Source organism: Chrysochloris asiatica, unplaced genomic scaffold (assembly GCF_000296735.1).
Source record: "Chrysochloris asiatica unplaced genomic scaffold, ChrAsi1.0 scaffold00321, whole genome shotgun sequence".
Lineage (NCBI taxonomy): Eukaryota > Metazoa > Chordata > Mammalia > Afrosoricida > Chrysochloridae > Chrysochloris > Chrysochloris asiatica.
The window spans coordinates 1,996,857-2,017,380 of NW_006408839.1; the positions used below are offsets into that span (position 1 = coordinate 1,996,857).

Sequence of the window (20,524 nt, forward strand, 5' to 3'; positions counted from 1 at the left end):
TACTACCTCCATGAATATAGGTCAAGTTCATCAAATTGTAGCAATTTACCCTTGTTTCCTTTATCAAAAAAAATTTTTTTTTTATCTTCCTCTAGTTGAGTTCTGATTATCAAGCCATCGAGGCTAGGTCAAATGGGTACTATCTGTAAGTTTGGGTGTTCTTGTGCATCTCCCCTCACTTCATATCAGCTGGACGCTTCACTCTTAGCTCTAGCCCTCTGTGGCTATGTCCTTGTCCATGGGCTCAGGTGTCCCCAGGTCTCACCACTCAATTGGACCAGCCAGCCCTTCCTCTTCTCTCTCTCATCTCCAGGTCAACAGGAGTCAGTGGACTATGGTTGAACTCAACCCATTTCATCATTGCTGCCTTTCCCCTCTTCCACTCACCAGTACACCAATGTGGTCACCAGCAAGCTTAAATGCTTGTTTGTGGTTCCCTTTGAGTTTCAGTCTTACAGGGGGTTTGTCCTGAAGGAACTTGTTTGTTTGCCTTGATGGCTTCCCGGTGAACAGCTTGCTAATTCTTGTAGTAGCCAGTCATACTGCCATTTTTGTTTCGGGTTTTTCCTAATGTTCTTTGAAGATGCATCTTCTGTCGCTCTAGCTGTTCCAGGCTGGCCTGCTTGTCCTTTTTAGTGGGAATGTCCCACCTCAGAAGGTTCTGGATGGGACTCAGGATTCCACCTAAGGTCCTAAACTCTGCAAAGGCTCCACAAGAGGCCTGTTTCACTGGGCAAGTTCTAGAACCCCTTTTAGGTGTTCCAATAAGTTATAGGCTAAAGACGGGCTTACAAGCTTTCTGTAATTATGTTTCCGACATTCGTTTCTATCTCATTCAAGTATCTATTTTAAAATAGTAGGCAAGGAAAACTAATATTCATAAGACAGTCAGGCATCTTAGTATTATTTCCCCTCTTCAAGCTATGCCTAGATCCTTGTATCACAGAGCCCTGTTGTTCCAAGGTTAAGCATACATCACTATTTACCTCTGTCCCACTTAGGGGAACACTGAGACAGGTTTGCATGGGCTACGTGAGACAAAGGCTACGTGGGACAGAGGCAAACCTGTCTCAGTGTTCCCCTATCTATCTTGTTCTTCCACCTCCTTCCCCTTCTTGTATTGCCCTCCCCAACACCTGAACTATGATGTGTCTGCCTTTACCTTGTGCTCTACTATTGCCTCCCTCCAGCTCCCCCAAAACCTCCCACCCCAACCTCACTGTTGTGGTTACCTTATATTCCTTTAACGTTTCCCTCCATTTAAGACAGTCTATTTTATCCTGTAATTTACCTAACCTTCCCACCACCTGGATCTCTGTTCCTCTGTGTTTACCTTCTTTCAAACTGTAATTGTTTTGATCATAGACTGACCTCCCAGATCCTCTGAATTTGTTCTGTCTTGACTCTTCCATTTGTCAATTGATTTCCAGGTGGTTATGCCACATACATCATTCTCTGGTTGTTGTCTGTTCTTGTTGGTTCTCAGTCCACAGAAATCCCTTTAGGATGTTTCTCATAGCAGGGTTGGCTTTGGCAAAATCCCTTAACTTCTGTTTATCCTGGAATGTTTGATTACACCATCGTATTTGATTGACAGCTTTGCTGGGTAGAGGATTCTTGGTTGGCAGCTTTTTCTTTCAGGGTTTTATATATGTCTCCCCATTGCCTTCTTGCCTGCATGGTTTCTGTTGGGAGATCCAAGCTTAATCTGATTTGCTTGCTTTTGTATGCTACACTTCTATTTTCCCTAGTTGCTTTCAGGATTCTCTCCTTATCTTTGATTTTGGAGAGCTTGATTATGATATGTCTTGGTGTTTTTCTTTTAGGGTCTATCCTTCCTGGGGTTCATTGAGCTTCTTGGAAGCTTATCTTATTGCTTTTCAGGATGTTAGGAAAATTTTCTTCTAGCAGCTCTTCAACTATCTCCTCTGGGGACTTGTGTGATTCTACCTGTTCTGATATGCTGATAATTCTTAAGTTATTCGTCTCCATGTTGTCCAACAAGAATCTTAGGACTTTTTCAGATTTTTTTAATCCTTTTTTTCTGTTTGTTCTTCTATCTTAGTGGTATTGAGAGATTTATTTTCTAGCTCACTAGTTCTGCCTTCCATCTCTTCAATTCTACTCCTTTGCCCTTTCAGTGTATTGTCCATTTCTGATATTCTATTATTAATCGTTTGGATCTCTTTCTGTAGGTTTTGAATTCTTTCCAATGCTCTATCTATCTTATTTGATTGTTCCTGTAACACTTTCCTGACTTCTTCCTTACTTTTCTCAACTCCACTGTAAAGTGTTTTGATACATTTTATAATCATTTTCCTGAATTCCTTCTCAGGCATTTCCAAAGCCTTCCCTCCTTCCAGTATGGAGTGTAGGTCTACTTTCAGCTCATTTGTCTCAGTCACTTTATCTTGTTTCTGGACTTGTGCAGATATGGTCATTTGTTTCTGTTTTTTTGGGGTATATTCAGTGGTTAGCTGTGGCCTTAAAACTTAGATGAATGTGCATGTTTTGGCATTTTTTATGTTTTCTAATTGCATCCAGGTAGATGTGATCAGGAGATGGGCTTCCCTTTTCATTCTTCTTCCTGAAAAATTTCAAGATGCCACTGTTGGTCATTATGATGTAACTCAGGATTAAATTTTTGGCCTATTTCCTTTTTAGTCTGCCTGTCCTGCTCCACAACCCTCATTCGGGCCTTTTTCCAGTAATAAACAGTTCCGGGCCAGCTGTGGCCATTTTGCACTACCATTTGGTTTTAAGTGGAAATTGCCACTTTAACTTTCAAGGAAATCTGTGCTCATGCATAGTAGAACCCTCCAGGAGTGGGGTGAGGTGTTCACTCACTCAGGCACCTCCTCTAGTCACCAGAATGGAGGTGTGCAGACAGCAAGAGAACAATGAACAGATAAAAAAAAAAGAAAATAAAAGAAAAAAAATGTCCACACCTTTATCGCCACAGTTCTGTCTGGCGTCCAAGGCAGCTCTGATCCTTCCCTGTGCAGTCTTGCCCAAGATGACGGCTCTGAGAGCAGCTGAGCATCTTGAATTATAAAGCACTGGGTTTCTTGTTTCTGCTACAAATTCCCCTAGCTGTAAGCCTTCCAACCTTCTAAATATTACTTTATATGTGGCTCAGAGTTCTGGCACCATCTTCTGAGCCAGCTTGGTCCGGTATTCTGTGTTGTTGCTGACGGAGCTCCTTACTACTGTCTACCAGATCCACCATCTTGTTTGTTCTGCTCCTAGACTTGTTCTAGGGATAGAGGTGTGGACCCTGCAGAAGAAAACATACTTCAAAAGCATCGCCCTTCCTAATGTTTGGGCATAGGGTACTCCACAGGGGTGCTTCCAGAACATTCTGCAGGTATCACTGATTCCCAACCATCTTAGTCCCCATGTCTGTACAGGAAGAAGACCTCAGAAAGGTCTGTTTTCTGCTGGTTTTCTCAGGACGCCTCGAGGACTGGGGGGCCGCAGTCTGCAGCAGCTGGAACTGTGTTGGGGCAGCTGCTCAGTCTGTAGCCTCTTCACAGGACATTGTGGATGAGCAGCCTTGTCTGACCTTATGCTCCCCGGTTAGCACCGGTGCTCCCAGGTCAGCACCATGGACCATACAGATGCTCTCTTCAGCGTCCCGATCTTGTGTCTCTCTGTCACATATCAGACACACCCGCTGCTCCAGCATGTCCTCATCACACAGTCATTCCTGCAGGTGCCCAGGGAGGGCAGGCCAGCTGGCATCTTCTTTATAACCATGTCATCTGTGTCCCCTGCAGCTGAAAACAGCTCCCTGTGTCTAGCAGATCCAGTTGGAGCATGTGGGGAAGCTTGCGCAGGTTGACTCTTTTCCTTTGGGAATGATGTGATAACTGTGGCTTTGGACAGAGACCCAATGGCCAGCTGGTCCGTGGGGTGACTTTCTGTGCAGACTCTATGCTGCGAGGTGGCTGGAGACCCAGTTGTTGATTGGCCCATCACCGTTCCTGAGTCCACACTGGTTGCCAGCAGATCTGCAGACCAAGTGACAGGCACGGAGCACTTCCAGTCTGGAAGGCACTCAAGGAGCGCTAGGGATGCAGCAGGTAATTACATTGTGAATCACAAGGTTGGCGGTTCAAATCCACCACTGCTCCTTTCGAGCAAGATGAAGCTTTCTGCTCCCGTAAAGACCAACATTCTCAGAAACGCTAAGGAATGACTCCACTCATCTGTCAGCATTACTATGAGTGGATTTGATGACAGTGGGTTTGGAAGACAGTCAGCAGCCTTGAAAGACTTACTTCTGGGCTGTGTGGCTGTTGGTCCACTGGTTCATTCATACGGAAGCAGTCGTTTAGGGTGGTGATGGATTTTACCCAGGGTTGTAACTACCCCACATCCAAACTCCAGAAGAGCACACGGGAGATGGTGGACCGCAGCACCTCTGCTGGGGTATCTGATGGGAACCCCACTCTGCCTGCCTGGCCACCCTCTAGATTCAAGTGTCCTTATGAACAATGCCCACCTCAAGCTCAGCTGGGAGGGAGAAACTGTCCATGGGCTTGGCGTTGTCCAAGAGAGGGACCCTTGACCTAAACGTGAAAACCTCATGATCAGATCTTACTCCCTGGGCTGTCAGGATGGCACCCTCCACCCTCTGGGAAGGCCCTCAGAGACCCTGCCTCTCTAGACCTCACAGCTACTTTCTGTGAAACAGAAATCTCAATATACAGCTACTCTCCCTTCCCTCTCTGCAGGTCCCCATCCATTCTCTCAGCCAGGACCTCCTCCTCCTCTTGTGAAGCTGTCCACATGGCCTGGACACATCCCTGAGGGACACCACAAAGAGCGGGGTCACTGAGAAGCAAGGCTGGGACAGCACCCCCAACCTGGATGTAATGTGACACACAGCATGCACTCCACACCACCCTCCCAGGCTCCCTTCTACCCTTCTAGAATGAATGGATGTTCGTCTCGCTATGAGGACACTCAGGACACTCTGTGTGTTGTTATGGTATGCTGGGATTTCAAATACCAGACGGGTCACCTATGGTAGATGGTTCTCAGCAGAGCTTCTAGATAGCAAGACAAGCCTGCTGATCTCTTTCAGAAACACCGTGAAGCCCAGTGGAACATAGTCCAGCTGGCTTGCTTTGGACACGTCATCAGGAGGACTCCTTCTCTGAGAGGAATACCTTGTGTTTGGGGCATCAGAGTGAGAAGGTGTGCACAGTGGTTCTGGTTCTGGGCTCAAGTAAGCTGGGGATCATTGCCTTCTGCTGTAAACACGGTCACTGCAAGTCAGTGTTGGCTAGACTATCCGCTCATCTGAGCAATCAGGAAATCCAAGGCTAACTGCAATCAGGAGATCTGAGGCTAAGTATACTGCAAGCATATACAAACGGTTAGAATTCTATTTCACTCAAGGGGAATCTAACCATCACTAACATCAAGATATTGGGTGCATGAAGCTCAGCTTGCATCAGAATCACCTGGAGGACTCTGTAAACCACAGACTGTTCCAATAGTTTTGTATTTGTAGATGGGGTGGTCTGCACTCTATCATGATCCCAGGTGATGCTGGTGATCTGGCATGGGGAACCCCACACATTGAGAGCCCATGGGCCAAATATCACATACTGGCCATTAACGATTAGACCATGATGGTCGAAGGTGTCTGGGACCCAGGAGTTTCTTCAGTTTGTCACTCTTGGCCGACAACAGAAACACCATATAAAAGTTCAGGTTTAGGAAGCACTGGTGTCTGTTAAAGGCAATGGAAATTTTGCCAATGGATACTGGTAACAGTTACACGACATGGTGAGTGTAATTTATGTCACTAAATTGTCCCTGTGAAAATGTTTGCACCGATTTCTACCACAGTATACAGTTAATTAAAACAGAGAGAGAAAATGACTGGAAACCAAGTAGAAGTTAGAAGAGGATGAACTTACCACCACATCTCTTCTCTTCCACACTACTGGATCTGGCCACAGAGACTTCTGGGAAAAGAAAAAACCCAACCCCAATGAGAACATATTGTGGGATGAAAGATCACTTCAAAGGTGTGCGAGGTTCATTTTCACGTGAGTCAAGTTTTCCGAAAGTCTGAGGTGGTTCTGAAATCAGCCTGAGACGTGTCATGGGGGGAGACTCATAAACACTAAGAGGAAATGCCTCAGTCCCCTCAGCTGAGACCGGGTCGGGGCTTCCCTGGGGTATTCCTGCCCAGATCCTGTGTTTGATCAAAGCAAGTGTGTCCTGCTCCTTCTCTGTGGGACCAATCCACAAGGCTCTGAGGACACAGGGAGAGCACTTATGGTCCATGCAAAAGGCCCTCCGTGCTCTGTAGTCACACATGAAAGCCCCCACAGGATGCTGGGAAGAGTGAAGGTCTCACGCTTGAACCCCAAGAATAAAGCACTGTGTCAGGAATCCAACCCTGTCTTCTTCTCCGTACTGATTTTTCATCACACAATGAGAATGAAAGCTAGGTCACGGTGAAAAATGAGAAAATCCAGCCAGAGCACCTACTCTACGTGACTGGATGTCTTCGCAATCTAAAGCTCGTCACTGTCTCTAAAGCGGTATTGTTTCCTTACACGGACAGAGCCAGAGAACACGGGTTCACACACTTAAATCCAGTTATTAGTTTGTTGCTGACTGGTGTTGGCTGGGGCAAAGCACGTGGCTCACAGTGACGAGCCAACACAGACACCTGACACAGAGAGTCCTCTGAAAAGTCAGCGGCCTGAGGTAAGCCCCCCTCTACCCCGCAATGACGAAGGTCACGGATCTGCTGAAGTCCTAACTTGTCTCTGAAGGTGGTTTCATTAACCTAGTCCTGGGTAAGTAGGGTGGGGTCTAATCCTCATCCCTCATAGATGAGAAGGGTGGGCTCAGACATAAAGAGCCAGACACAGGGAGAAGACAGATGGACTGATGTATCCACAGTGGGCCCTAGACACCCAGGATTGAGGGCAGGCAGCTGCCAGTGACGCAGCTGCAGTTTCTCCCTGGGCACCATGGAAAGGTCCAGCACAGGCAAGAGGCTGACTTTGGAATGTGAGAAAATACAGTTCTGTACTTAAACGCAGTTAATTTTGTAGCATTTTAGGAGACTAAGGCAATGCGTCAAGGAGCTCTGGTAGCGCAGTGATTATGAGCTGGGCTGCCAAGCTCAAGTTTGGCAGTTCGAAACTACCAGCGGTTCTGTGGGAGAAAGATGAGGCTTTCTGCTCCCATAGAGATTTATACACTCGGAAACCCTGTGTAGGGTCACTATGAGAGTCGGGACCGACTCCACGGAAATTAACAACAAGAAGGCAATGGGTCTAGATGTTCCCCAGTACACAGACATGTCTCGTTGGGCTGTGTTACAAACAGAAGGTCTGTGGCAGCCCTGTGCTGAACACACCAACTGATGCCATTTCTTCCCAGAAGCATGTGCTCACGTTGTACCTCAGTGCCACGTCTGGTCATGCGCACAGTGATTGTAAATGGTTCACACCCCATCCAGGAGTCCTGGTGGCTCAGAGCAACTCTAATGTGGGCAGTTTGAACCCAGCAGCCCCTCCATGGGAGAAAGATGAAGCAGTTTGCTTCCATAAAGATGACCGCCTGGGAAGCCTTCAGGCTCAGGTCTCCTCTGTCCTGTAGGGTGGCTATGAGTCGATCGGGGCAATGGCCGTGGGCTTGGGTTGGTTTGACTGAGTAGTCAGAGCCAGCTTACCTACTCTCTGCGCTGGGAAACCCACAGCTCTGTGACCTGCTTCCTCGTGTTGCCACAGTGTTTCCAGGGTCAGCCTGTGTTAGAACCACAGAGAGAAGGATCACTCTGTGTCCCAACCCAAACAGCCAAAGGAAACACTTTCATTCTTTTGAGCAACATTTTCTGACTGCATTGTTGTTCCTGTTAGGAGCCGGGGAGTCCGTTCTGACTCACAGCGACCCTGGAGGGGTTTTCAGGCTTTGTCAATCTTTACACGAGCAGAAAGCTTCATCATTTTCCCATTTGACAGAATTAAGAGGAAACAAATCACAGACAGCATCACGTTCAAAATCAAAACTTAAGCTTGTGAACTAAATTCAAGTCTAATCCTGCGATTGTCTCGAAATTGACACTTCCATCCCCACAAATCCACGAGAGTAGATAGACTATAGCCTTGTTCCATGACACGGGGGCTCCAAGAGCAGGGTGTTGGGACACGGGCTGGTGCTGACCAGCAGTCCTCCCTCACCTGGAATGAAGTTGGAGTGGAAGGTACACGGCCGGCTCTCTGTGCTGTTTCCGGAGCATTGGCTGCCCACAGGGAAGAGGAGGAGGCACTGGCGGGCACGGGCCTGGGCTCCAGACGCGTCACACTCGGACCACTGGGACCATTGGGACCAGCTCTCTGCAGCAACCAGGAGAGAGCAGGACAGGACTCAGTGGTTACATCAATCACCCTGGGACTCTAGCAAGGTGACTGCCCTGAAGGGGAAGATGCGTTAGGATAAAGACTCGTGGTATGGAGCTGTAGGAGCGGCACTGGACTGTGAACCTCAAGGTCGGCAGTTCCAGCCCACCAGCTGCTCCTCAGAAACCCCGTACATGGCCGCTATGAGTCAGAAACGGCTCAACAGCATGTATATGGATAACAACGTGATATGGGAGTCCTGGTGTGGCACTGTAGGATAAGCACTGGACTGTAAGGTCAGTTTGAACTGCCATCCTTGTAGTTCAAACTCACCAGCTGCTCCTTGGAAACCCTATACAGGGTCCTATTGAGTAGGAACCAATTCTATGGTACTTCACAACAACGACATGGTGTGGGGCTGTAAAATAAACACTGGAATGGTAACTGCAAGGTCGCCAGTTCAAGCCCACCAATGGATCCTTGGAAATCTTATATAGGGTCACTATGAGTCAGAACCAACTCAACAGTACACAACATGTTTACAGAAAGAGTCTTGGTTTTGCACTGGATTAAGCATTGGGCTGCAACTGCAAGGTTGTTGTTAAGTGCCATCGAGTCGGTTCTGACTCACAGCGATCCTATATATGGCTTCTGAGAAATGGCTGGTGAACTTGAGCTGTTGACCTTGAGGTTCAACCCATGCTTGCAGTCAAATGCATTAACCCACAGCACCACACCAGGACAAGGCAGGTGGTTCAAACTCACTGGCTGCTCCACAGGAAAAACATGAGGCGGTCTGCTCCCGTAAAGATTTAGTCTCAGAAACCCTAAGTCCAGCTAGCTATGCATTGGAATGGACTCACTGGTGGTGGGATTGAAGCCATCCCTGGCTGGGGAAGGAGAGGTGTCGGGCTGAGCAGCCGCAGGGACTCACCTGGGCATGGCTGCGTGTTGCAGAGTGCCTCCTCCGTGTGAAGCCCCAGGCAGATGTCACCTCCATAGGCTGGCGCTGGGTTCGAGCAGGAACGTGTTCGCATGTAGTGTCCGCCGCCACACGTCGCAGAGCACTTGGACCAAGAGGACCAGCAGGACCACACACCATCCACTGCAGAGGGTCACAGGGTCACACTGCTTCAGATGCCGTCCCACCAACATGACACAGTCATACAGGGTCACACCCACTTAGATCCAAACCCACCGTGACATCTCTACACAGAGTCACACCGCTTCAGATCCCGTCCCACCAACGTGACAGTCACACAGGGTCACACTGCTTCAGATTCCCGTCCTGCCAATATGACACAGTCACACAGGGTCACACCGCTTCTGATCTAAACCCATCAATGTGATACAGTCACACAGGGCTACACCACTTCAGATGCCGTCCCGTCAATGTGACAGTTATACAGGGTCACACTGCTTCAGATCCCATCCCGCCAATGTGACATCTCTACACAGGGTCACACCCTTCAGATCCCGTCCCACCAATGTGACAGTCATACAGGGTCACACTCCTTTAGATCCAAACCCAGCAAGGTGACCTCACTCTACACAGCACACTCGAAACTTTCCAACATGACATCATTCTACAGGGTCACAACAAATTAAATCCAAACCCACCAATGTGAGGTCATTATGCAGGATCACATTGTTTCCGGTCCCTAACCCGCGAATATGATGTCATTACACACAGTCACATCATTTCAGAGCCCAACAGCCAAGGTGACATTTCTACATAGGGTCACATTGTTTGGGTCCCAAATTGGTCAATATGATGTCATTTTACAAACTCACACCATTTCACATTCCACACCCATCACTGCAACATCATTATACAGGGTCACACCATTCAAATCTCAAATCCACCAACATTACACAGAGTCACACTATTTCAGATCCCAAAGCTGCCCAATCTCCAGGTAGGACTGTACTGCAGGAACGCACCCATGCCAACAACAGCAACGCTGCTGGCCAGCCACAGGGAGCGCTGGTTTTCCTCCTGGGGAGAAATCTATGTTTCCATTTAACCTGACTTTCAGAACCTGGGTCTAAAACGTGTGATGTGCAGGAAGCCTGAAGGTGACAGTGAAGGGCAAAGGATGGAATGCCGAGTCCTATGGCAGGAGCTAACCCAGAGCACCTAGCCAGAGCTCACCTCTGTTACCTGTACAGTCAGCCAGTCAGACAAGACTGAGAGCTGAGGAGAAGCAGCTCAGGCCACAGACTTCCTTAGGGAATACGATTCTGCACAGGAAAGCCGGGGAAAGAGAAGCCAACAGGTGATGTGTAGGAGGGCCCGTGATGGAGGCTTTGTAGTAAAGAACCCGGCCTCACTGGAGAGGTCTGGCTTCTGTGCCTGGTTGCCGGATGACAACCTCTAAACCCAAGGAAGTTCTGGAATGAAGGGAGTGACTGCATTCAAGGTAGGTCCCAGGGACCACATGGGATAGCTTGTACCAATGAGGTGGCTCATGGAGGACCCCCAGGTCCATGATTTTAGCCAATCCTCTAAGGAGTGGAGGATGCTGGCGACCATGATCAATCAATCAACCATTCATGCCTATGTAAGGAAGTCCCAATCTAAACTCTGGACACCAAAGTTCATGGTCTTCCCTGAACTTCCATGTACGTTTTCACACATTGATCCAGGAGGGAATGGATCACAACGACGCGGAAAGCTTTGTGTTTGAAGCCTTCTAGACTCCACCTTACATGTCTCTTTGTTGGCCTTCTCTCTGTAGTCAACCTTCTCTGTGAGGACAGCTTCCAGTGGGTTCTAGCTCTTTCTTATGAATTACCAAACCCCGGGTGGCTTGGGAACCCCCTGACTTGCTGTTGATGTCAGAATGAGGGGGTCTGTGTGAACACTTTCCTCTAACTCTGTGGTTGGACCCTCCTTGCAGTTGAGATGAGAAGTCTTGCGCTGACTTGGCGCTTCACCTGGCTGTCTGACTACCTCTGGTAGGTAAATTCAGTCACTAAATGACCAGAGTGAGTACACATCAGGCACACCTCCTAAGGTGATTACACAACAGTCCAAAGAGGAATCCAAACACCCGCAGCTCGACTCCAGGTTGGTATTAATACAGTTTCTAATGGGAAGACTGCTCAGAAACAGTCCTTGATGAACGGCTTTCACAACTCTTAACCCACAGCCTCCCCTCCCCCTTTACTCTCGGCTGTCTGAGTGAGACCTGGGGGCTGGCCTCCTGAGCGTTGGAGTCAACTGGTCCACCACGGCTGAGGAGACCCAATGCTCTGTTCCCATCAGCTGCGTTTCTAAATCTGGTGACAATGATGTTGCAGATATGTCTTGCTGTTTGGTTTATTACAGATGGATGGACCCCGCTTGCTAAATGGCTCTGCTCTATTGTTGCTGATCTTAGAATGAGGCCAGGGGACTTTTCAAAGGAAGCATTCCACTCACATTAGATGACCAAAGAGCAATCGTAACCATGTCTAATTAGAACAAGCTGGTAAAATTCCATTTAGTGGAACACTGGATGGGTTATTTATATACAGGTCTCAATGAGTGAGTTCTGGTGGATTTGAACTGCCAAACTTGTAGTTAGAAGTCCAGTGCTTACTCTGCAGTGCCATGCCAGTAATATATTACTCAGCCATAAAAAGGAATTATGTTCTGATACATGCTCTGTCATGTATGAGTCTCAAAATATTAAACTAAAGTGAAATAAACCACCCTTCCCCACCCCCCTTGGCAGGTGTAGGATTCCGTCTTATGAGACGTCCAGGGCAGAAAAGACACTGGCGGTTGCCCAGGCCTGGAGGAGGGAGGGTGGAAGGAGACAGTGGACACAGGTCTTGTCTGGGTGACAAATGTGCTGAGGGACAGTCAGTGGGGAGGGTGGCACATCTTGCGACAGCACTAAACGTACCAGTTAACTTCAAAAAGTTCAGGGGGAAATACTACTATCCATCAATTCCATTTTCCTATGAACTTTTTGAAGCCCCCCCCCCCCCCAGTGTGTATTTTTGACAACAGACATCTTTTACAGAGCTGAGGAGAGATCCGTCATCGCTATAGGTAACCAGTATCGTGTTTTGCCTTCTTTGGATCACAATGAAAAGAAAGGGAGCAGCGAAGGGACAGGGAGCCACAATTGTTCACGTGACCAGGGTGTTCTGGCCACAGTGACCACTTAGTACCGGAATGTGCCTACCTTGAGGCAACACTTCTTTACCGAGAGATGATCTTTACTCCCTTCTTTGACCTGGGAAGAAAGTACTAGAAGGATTGAAAACCTTCATGGGGAAATGCTATTCTCTTTTCACTCCATTTTGCCAACAACTTTTTTGAACTCCCATCTTGCATTTTTGAGAAATATCATCTCGGCCACAGTATTTTAATTTGCACAAGGTAAACAAAATAGCATCCAGACCCAATTTAAACGTAAGCTTATGGCGACGCTGGGGTTCTGAGAGTCCGTGGTGGATACCACAGTGCTGATTTCATCAGCATGCGCCCTAGAAGTCAGGAACGTAAATAAGAGTGTGCGGAGGCTTCAAACTGTGTGTGGACAATGGAGTGACATGCATTGTCTGCCAAGCTGTTTGTGGTTGTAAGAGTGATCCCCCTCGCCTGCTTCTACCTGTCATCTCACCTGTCTGCCTATGTGTCCCCTTGAAGGTAACTTTTGTTTCTAAAAATGCAGGACGGTGTGTCTGTTGGCATTTATCTTTGGTGTCTGCAAGTCTTAAGTGCCCCTTGGGGTCTTCCTTCTCCATCGTAGTATTGTGCTGTTCACCCCAATTTATGTTGCCTTTCCTTTCACACAAATTGAGGCATGTCCATTATCTTGTTAGAGTCCTGCTGTGGTGCTGTGAGTTAATGAGCTGGACCACAAAGTCAAGCTCACTAGCTGCTCCTTGGAAACCCTATACAGTGTCGTTATGGGTTGGAACCAACTCAGTGGCACTTAACAACAATTATTTTGTTGAATGAACCAAATTAATAACAAAAGGACAAATATTATATGATCCACAATGAGGAAAGTTAAGGAAAGGGTTACATGTAGAAAAAAACAAACAAACAAAAATTATCTGATGTTAATCAGATAAAAGAGCTCTGATAGCGTAGTGGTTACGAATCGGGCTGTGAGCCGCAAGGTCAGCAGTTCGAAACTACCAGCTGTTCCATGGGAGAAAGATGAGGCTTTCTGCTCCTGTAAAGATTTCCAGCCTCGGAAACCCTGTACAGGGTCGCTATGAGTCGGAACTGACTCCATGGCACAAAACAACAACAACAACAACAATCAAGGATAGGAGAGGAGGGGAAAAATTACTAATTCCAACTCCTTGCTGAGTTACAGCCCGTCTCTGGTGTTGGAATGTTCTAGAAGGTGAGAGAGGACTGATACCCACACTGCTCAGCCTGGGAACTTGCTGACTGACAAGTGGGCAGTGGGACTGGGCATTCCTGACAATTTCTAACACCCGACAGAAAACGAGGGCAGAGTTATTTTGAGATCTTGCGGCTCTGGACACAGGATTCTGGCTTGACCGTCAAGTCAGCCAAGGGAAGAAGAGCGGGCAGAATGTTTCAGTACAGTGCCTCTGGGATGGGCCATGACCCTCTGCACTTGAGGACACAACATTGCAGCATCCTGAGGAATGTGCATGGGACCTCTACACAGTGGGGCTGGGGGTGGGTAAGGGTCCTGACATTCCCATAGCCCCCGCCTAGCTCGTATTCATAGCCTGGACCTCATGGAATGGTGGTGGCCCACAGACCCCTCCCAGCTCCTGGGGGAGGTTACTTTACACTCAGTGCTGGGAGCTATGGGAAAAATCAAACTCGATGACCTCTCCAGGCCCCTCAGCATCAGCCTGGCCAGAAAGGGTGGCCCCTTGAGGAGGGAGGAATTCAGTAGCGGCGTTGGGGGGGTGGGGGAACAGTTCAGCATCAGAGGGGGGACAACAGGGAACCTCAACTACAGAACTGGTGCTGGGGGCTCCATAGTTGCCATTTCATGTCCACCCTCCACCCATCCATCCTTTTATTGATCCACCCAACTGCCTGCTTTTCTATCAGCTCTTCCATCCATCTTCCCATCCATTGATCCACCAGTTCCTTCATACACCCATCCATTCACCTAGACCTCTGTCTGCCTACCTATAACCACACACCATCCTTCCATCCAATCACCCATCCATTTACTCATGTAGACATCTCTCCATCCATTCAAACAGATCTATGTTGGAAGAAGTGCAGCCAAAATGCTCCTTGGAGGCCAAGTTGGTCAGACTTCGTCTCTCATACTTCAGACATATTGTTAGGAGAGACCAGTTACTGTTGAAGGATATCATTTTTGGTAAGGTGGAGGGTTAGAGAAAAAGAGAAGGACCCCCAGCAAGATGGACTGGCCAAGTGGCAGCAACGATGGGCTCAAGCATGGCAACAATGGTGAGGTTGGCCCAGAATTGGGCAGTGTTTCGTTCTCTTGCACATAGGGTCTTTATGAGTTAGTACTGACTCAATGGCACCTAATAACAACAACAACAAACCGTTCATCCACATTTCCACATAGCCAACATCCATCCATCTACCCATTCATCTTGGACTGGCACAGTGGTAGCTACTGTGAGATGACGCAGGACTGGGTGGTGTTTGCTCTGTTGTCCATAGCAACCAACTCAATGGCACTTAACAACAACAATCCATTCATCTATCTGTTCAACAGCATCCATCTGCCCTGCCCTCTTCCACCCTCAACAGTCAGAGCATTTTTAATCCTCCATGTCATGGACACCTCACTCACTGCTTGGCATGATGCACACGGTGTGCTGTCTTCTGAGCAGAAGACACACTGGGGCCGGGACCACTGCGCCTGCCTCTCTCACCACAGTAACTGACATACCCAAGAAACTCTTCCCGGGTGTTGAATAGAGGAGGAAACGAGTTGCTTACTTCATCTTCCTTCCATCCTTTTTTTTAAAAGCAAACTCTTTTGGACAAGCCAGCATGCACGGAGCACGGGGCACACAAGGACAGGGATGTGGCCCAAGTAGAGAACTCACAGGTCAGTGAGGCGGTTCTGTGGGGCCAGTGTCAGCCAAGCTCAGATGGACACAACACGCAGGGGCTATAGCAGCAGAGAAACCCTGCAAGCCTTCCTTCCAAAATGCCTAATGACACCAAATGAGCTGTTCTGAGCCAAGTCCTGAGAGACAGAGCGGAGTTGGCCAAATAGACAAGTGGGAATGGGGGGCAGGGGTCATTTCAAACACCGGGTACATCACTTTTAAAGGCACAGGATCGTCATGTCTTTCCCAGCGGGCACCGGCAGTATTCTGAGTTCCTTGAACAAAGAGCTAGCTTGTCTCAGGTGTTTAATTCAGCTAATGCCAGATGGTAGCCCTGCTGGAAATACCAGCTTCCTCTTAGGGCAGCATACACACTGCATGGTAACCAAGTCTCTTGATTGACAGAGTTGGAAACAATGGTGTCCGGCTCAAAGATGGCAGCCAACCACAGAGCTGTGAGTGTGTGTTGCGCTTCACAGCCCAGCAATAGTCCCGTGCCACACATTAGGTCCTGAAAGGGCTCACTGTGCTTCTTCAGAGTCTCCCATGTCAGAACTTCAACCCAGAACGATTTTCTGTTTCAGTTATCATTCCTACTCACCCTTTCACTTTGTTGGCCGTGACTGTACTGGTTGGAAGCCTTGGAGAAGGAGCCCATAACTGAGAAGGGTGGGTTTTAAACCTGATTCACTGCTGAGTTATAAAAGCATCAGAATACACACAGACATCCATGCAAGCTGTGTGAGGAACGCCAAGGAATTCACCGACAAGGAAGTGTCTGCCTGGAGCCAGAGCCCTGAACTTGGAGGTCTAGTCTAGCTGTCAGACCTCTATTTTTGTCCTTTAAAGGCACCCGTATGATATTTCTATTACACCCATTCTAGGTGACAGACTCTGGGCCTATCCAGCAGACAAGGACCTCACCGGGCATCAGTTACTAGCCGAGCCTACCGAGCCTGGCCATCCCTTACCCCCTTTCCCTAGACGGTGCCTGGCCTCACCTGGGCAGGGCAGGATGTTGCACTCCTGGTACTCCAGGGCCGGACCCAGGCATGGCAGCCCCCCGTATTTGGGTTCAGGGTTGTTGCAAACTCGTTTCCGGTTCCGGATGCCACGGCTGCAGTCACGGCTGCACTGAGACCAGGATGTCCAGGCAGACCAAGCGCCATTGACCATGTGGGCCGAGTACCTGCCTGCACGCAGGAAGTCCCCAGAGAGGCCTGGAAGGACAGGGAGAGAAGGACAGTCCATTAGGAGTCAGCCACACCAACACCCCTCGGTCTCACTCGCCTGCTTTGTGTTGACAATAAGTCTCCTACAGTCAGCAAACACTTTTTACACTTCAGTACGAAAACAAAGCACTTGAGTGCAAGCCTCCTTGAACTCAAGCAGATTTCTCTGCAGTCACTTCCAACAAGGGTGTAACAGTGGCAGGGTCCTCGTGGACCCTCTGTCTGCTCCCAGAGGTCCACTCACTGCTCTGAGAAACCGCTTCTTCCAAAGACAAATTCTTTCAAAATTTATCAATGAACAAACACAAATCTTGCAGCTCGCACATGTGTGCTGAAGTGAAGGTGGAATGGAAGTGCCCATATATACTGCAGGGACCACTGGTGATGCGGTGAGCTCAGCACTGGACTGTTAACTTCAAAGTCGTCGGTTCAAACTCAGCAGCTGCTCCATGGGAGAAAGATGAGGCCGTCTGCCCCCTAAAGACCTGCCATTGCTGTTGTGAAGTGTCGCTGAGTTGGTTCCGGCTCACAGCCACCCCGTCTGTATAGGGTTTGCAAGGAGGCAGCTGGTGAGTTTTAACCCCTCCTTGTGGTTTATAGTCCAGTGCTGACCTTACAGCACCACACCAGGAGTCCTAAAGAAGTACAGTCCCAGAACCCTAAGGAGCAGTTCCACTCTGCCCTACTGGCTTACCATGTTAAAATGATTTGAAGGGACTGGGGCATTTGGTGCTGTGAATGATTTAATGCGTTTCTTCTAGGTTTAGTCTTCGTAACTCCTACTCAAACTTCTCTCATCCTTGATGGGTCTGGATGAGAGAAGGTGGGAGCAGGTACGGAAAGGTTGGCATGATTCAGCTGTACACGGTACCAGAGTTCACTGTGGCTGGGAAAACTTGAAACTCTAGCGTGGGTATAAAATGCGTCCCCTCAGAAGTGGGAGCAGGGAAGTTCATTTCCATTGTTGAAGAGTGGAGCAGGGACTTTGGACCCTGATGTCCCCACATGCTGAACCTCTTCGACCCAGGGACAAGAACGCTGTGACACCCAAAGAGGGGCAGAGGAGCATCAGCAGCACAAAAGTCGGAAGCTGAGACACAGCACGTGGCCGTCCAGCTCAGAGACCAAGTCAAGCTTGGTGACGTTGGGCAGGAGGCTGGCTCGCAGAGTGGGGTGCCTTCAGGCACTTGATTGGGGAGGCTACATTGGCTAATCTATGGAGCTAGAGCTGAACGTCTTCAAGCTGAGGCTTGACCATTTAACAGCAGTCCTAACTGGAAGAGCCGTGCCCTGAGCATTTCTGACCCGGAACTGGGACCTGTTAATCACCCTAAGTAATTCCCTAGCTGTGAGCACCAGGTGATCAGTGCAGTGAACTATGGAAGCCAGATAGGACTGCCACTGTCGTGAGCTGCTGTCCAGTCCACTGTGACTCATGGTGACGCCAGGTGTGTGATGCAGAACTGCTTCACGGGGTTTGCAGAGTTGTGACTTTTCGGTAGCAGAGCGCTAAGCCTCAGGAAGCGCTGTGTTGGCTTGAAGCACCAACTTTCGGCCAGTGGCTGAGTGTTTAGCTGTTTGCACCGCTCTTACTAACCTTAGGATAAAAAAGAGTTAGTTTTGGTTTTCTTTGTATCTGAGAACAAAAATCCTAAAAAACCTGAAGGGGTTTCAAACATGCATGGAAAAATTGCACGCTCTTTTAATCCTTCTTCTTGAAGTATCCTGGTACACGTTCCGGAAGGAGAATAGATTGAATGTGTAGAGTACAAGTGTCATTCACTCCCGTTATAAAAATCTGATGTCAGAGGAAATGAGATGGTGCAAACCCTGCTTTGAAATACGGAAATCAGTCCGAGAATTCAGATCAATTAATCCCACTGCCTTTGAGGCAATTCCAACTCCTAGCGAACCTACAGTTCACGGGAGAAGGGCTCCACAGGCCTCCTAAGGCTGTAAATCTTCAAGGGTGCAAGCAGCCTCATCTTTCTTCCGCAGATGCCTGTTGGGTTTGGACCACCTACCTTGTGGTAAGTAGAACATGAAGCCACCAGAGTCCCCTGTACTATACTACAGTTAGGGTTGCCACACTTGGCAAATAAAAATACAAGGCAACCAGTTAAACTTAAATTTCAGATTTAAAAAATAAAACAAATGTTTTTAGTACAAACGATGCACATAGTTTTTGTTGTTAAGTACCATCGAGTCAGTTCCGACCCATAGCGACCTTGTATTGGGTTTCCAAGGAGTGGCTGGTGAGCTTGAACTGCCAACCTTGCAGTTCAAAGTAACTTTGCAGTCCAGCCTGTTAACCCACAGTACCACACCTGGTATATAAAATATCTCTGGAGTGTTGTTGATCTTGTTAGGTGCTGACTTGACAGTTGTGATTCATAGTGCCCCTATGCACAACAGAACAATACACTGTCCAGTCCTGCGCCAACCTCAAAATCGTTACATCTGAGCCCAGAGTTGCTGTCACAATCTATCTAGTTGGGGGTCTTCCTATTTTTCTCTGACCCTCCACTTTACCAAGCATGATGTCCTTCTCCAGGGAATGGTCCCTCCTGATAACATGTCCAAAGTATGAGAGACTCGTCACCCTGGCTCCTAAGGAGCATTGTGGCTGGATTTCTTCGAACACAGATTGGCTTGTTTTTCTGGCACTCCATGGTATTTTTAATATTCTTCACCAACACCAAACGCATCAATTCTTCTGTGAGCTTCCTTATTGATTGTCCAGCTTTCACATGCATATGAAGCTATTCAAAATAAGATGGCTTGGTAAAGGCATAACTTAGTTTTTTACAACTTCAATCTTTTCTCCATTGATAAGAATGTTGTTTATTGGTCCAGTGGTGAGGATTTTTGTTTTTTTGACATTGAGATGTAATCCATACCGAAGGCTGTGCTCTTTGATCTTCATCAGTTAAATATTTTAAGTCCTCTTGCCTTTCAGCCAGCAAGGTTGTATCATCTGCATATGGCAGGTTGTTAAGGAGTCTTCCTCCAGTCCTAATGCCACATTTTTCTTCATATAGTCAGCCTTCTCAGATGATTGGTTCAGCGTACACACTGAATAAGTATGGTGGAAGAACACAAGCCTGGCACACACCTTTTCTCTTTTTAAACCATCCAGTATACCTGTTTGCTATCTGAATGACTGCCTCTTGGACTATGTCCAGGTTTCTCACGAGCACAATTAAGTGTTCTGGAATACCCAGTCTTCAAAATGTTATCCATAGTTTATCATAATCCACATAGTCATAAGTTTTTGCATATTCAATGAGGCACAAGTAAACATCTTTCTGGTATTCTCTGCTTTCAGCCAAGGTCATCTGACATCAGCAATGATATCCCTAGTTCCACCATCCTCTTCTGAATCTGGCTTTAATCTCTGGAAGATCTGTTGATGATGTACAGGACTATTTTTGAATGATCATAAGCAACATTTAACTTGTATGTGATATTACAGATATTGTTTGATGATACCCATATTCCATTGGATCAATTCTCTTCCGAATGGACACAAATATCGATCTCTTCCAATCAGTTGTCCAGGTAGCTGTAGGCCAGATTTCTTGGCATAGCTGAATGAGTGTGTACAGTGCTGCATCAGTTGGTTGACAGATTCAATCTGTATTCCGTCCATTTCTGGAGTCTTGTTTTACACCAATGCCTTCGGTGCCGTCAGTTCTTGAACACATGCTACCTCATAAAATGTTGCAGACCGTGTAAGACTAATCAGAGGTTCGAGGCCCGCTAGGGCCGAGTGTAACAAATGAGGCCACTGGCAGTTAATGGCAAATTGCTTTCATATTAATATTCAGGTATATATATTAAATTAATACACTGGAGCCTTTGACA

General features: G+C 47.8%; 1 protein-coding gene across 1 annotated transcript in view; it reads right to left on the reverse strand.

The window, feature by feature from the left end:
* Positions 1-20,524, reverse strand: part of SEMA5A (sema domain, seven thrombospondin repeats (type 1 and type 1-like), transmembrane domain (TM) and short cytoplasmic domain, (semaphorin) 5A) — a 272,757-nt gene that overhangs the window by 5,868 nt on the left and 246,365 nt on the right. The window contains exons 16-19 of the mRNA XM_006875343.1: positions 16,427-16,645; positions 9,316-9,486; positions 8,223-8,378; positions 5,937-5,984 (exon numbers count right to left, since the gene is read on the reverse strand). Coding sequence (XP_006875405.1) covers positions 5,937-5,984; positions 8,223-8,378; positions 9,316-9,486; positions 16,427-16,645 — 594 coding nt within the window. The remainder of the gene's footprint in view (positions 1-5,936; positions 5,985-8,222; positions 8,379-9,315; positions 9,487-16,426; positions 16,646-20,524) is intronic.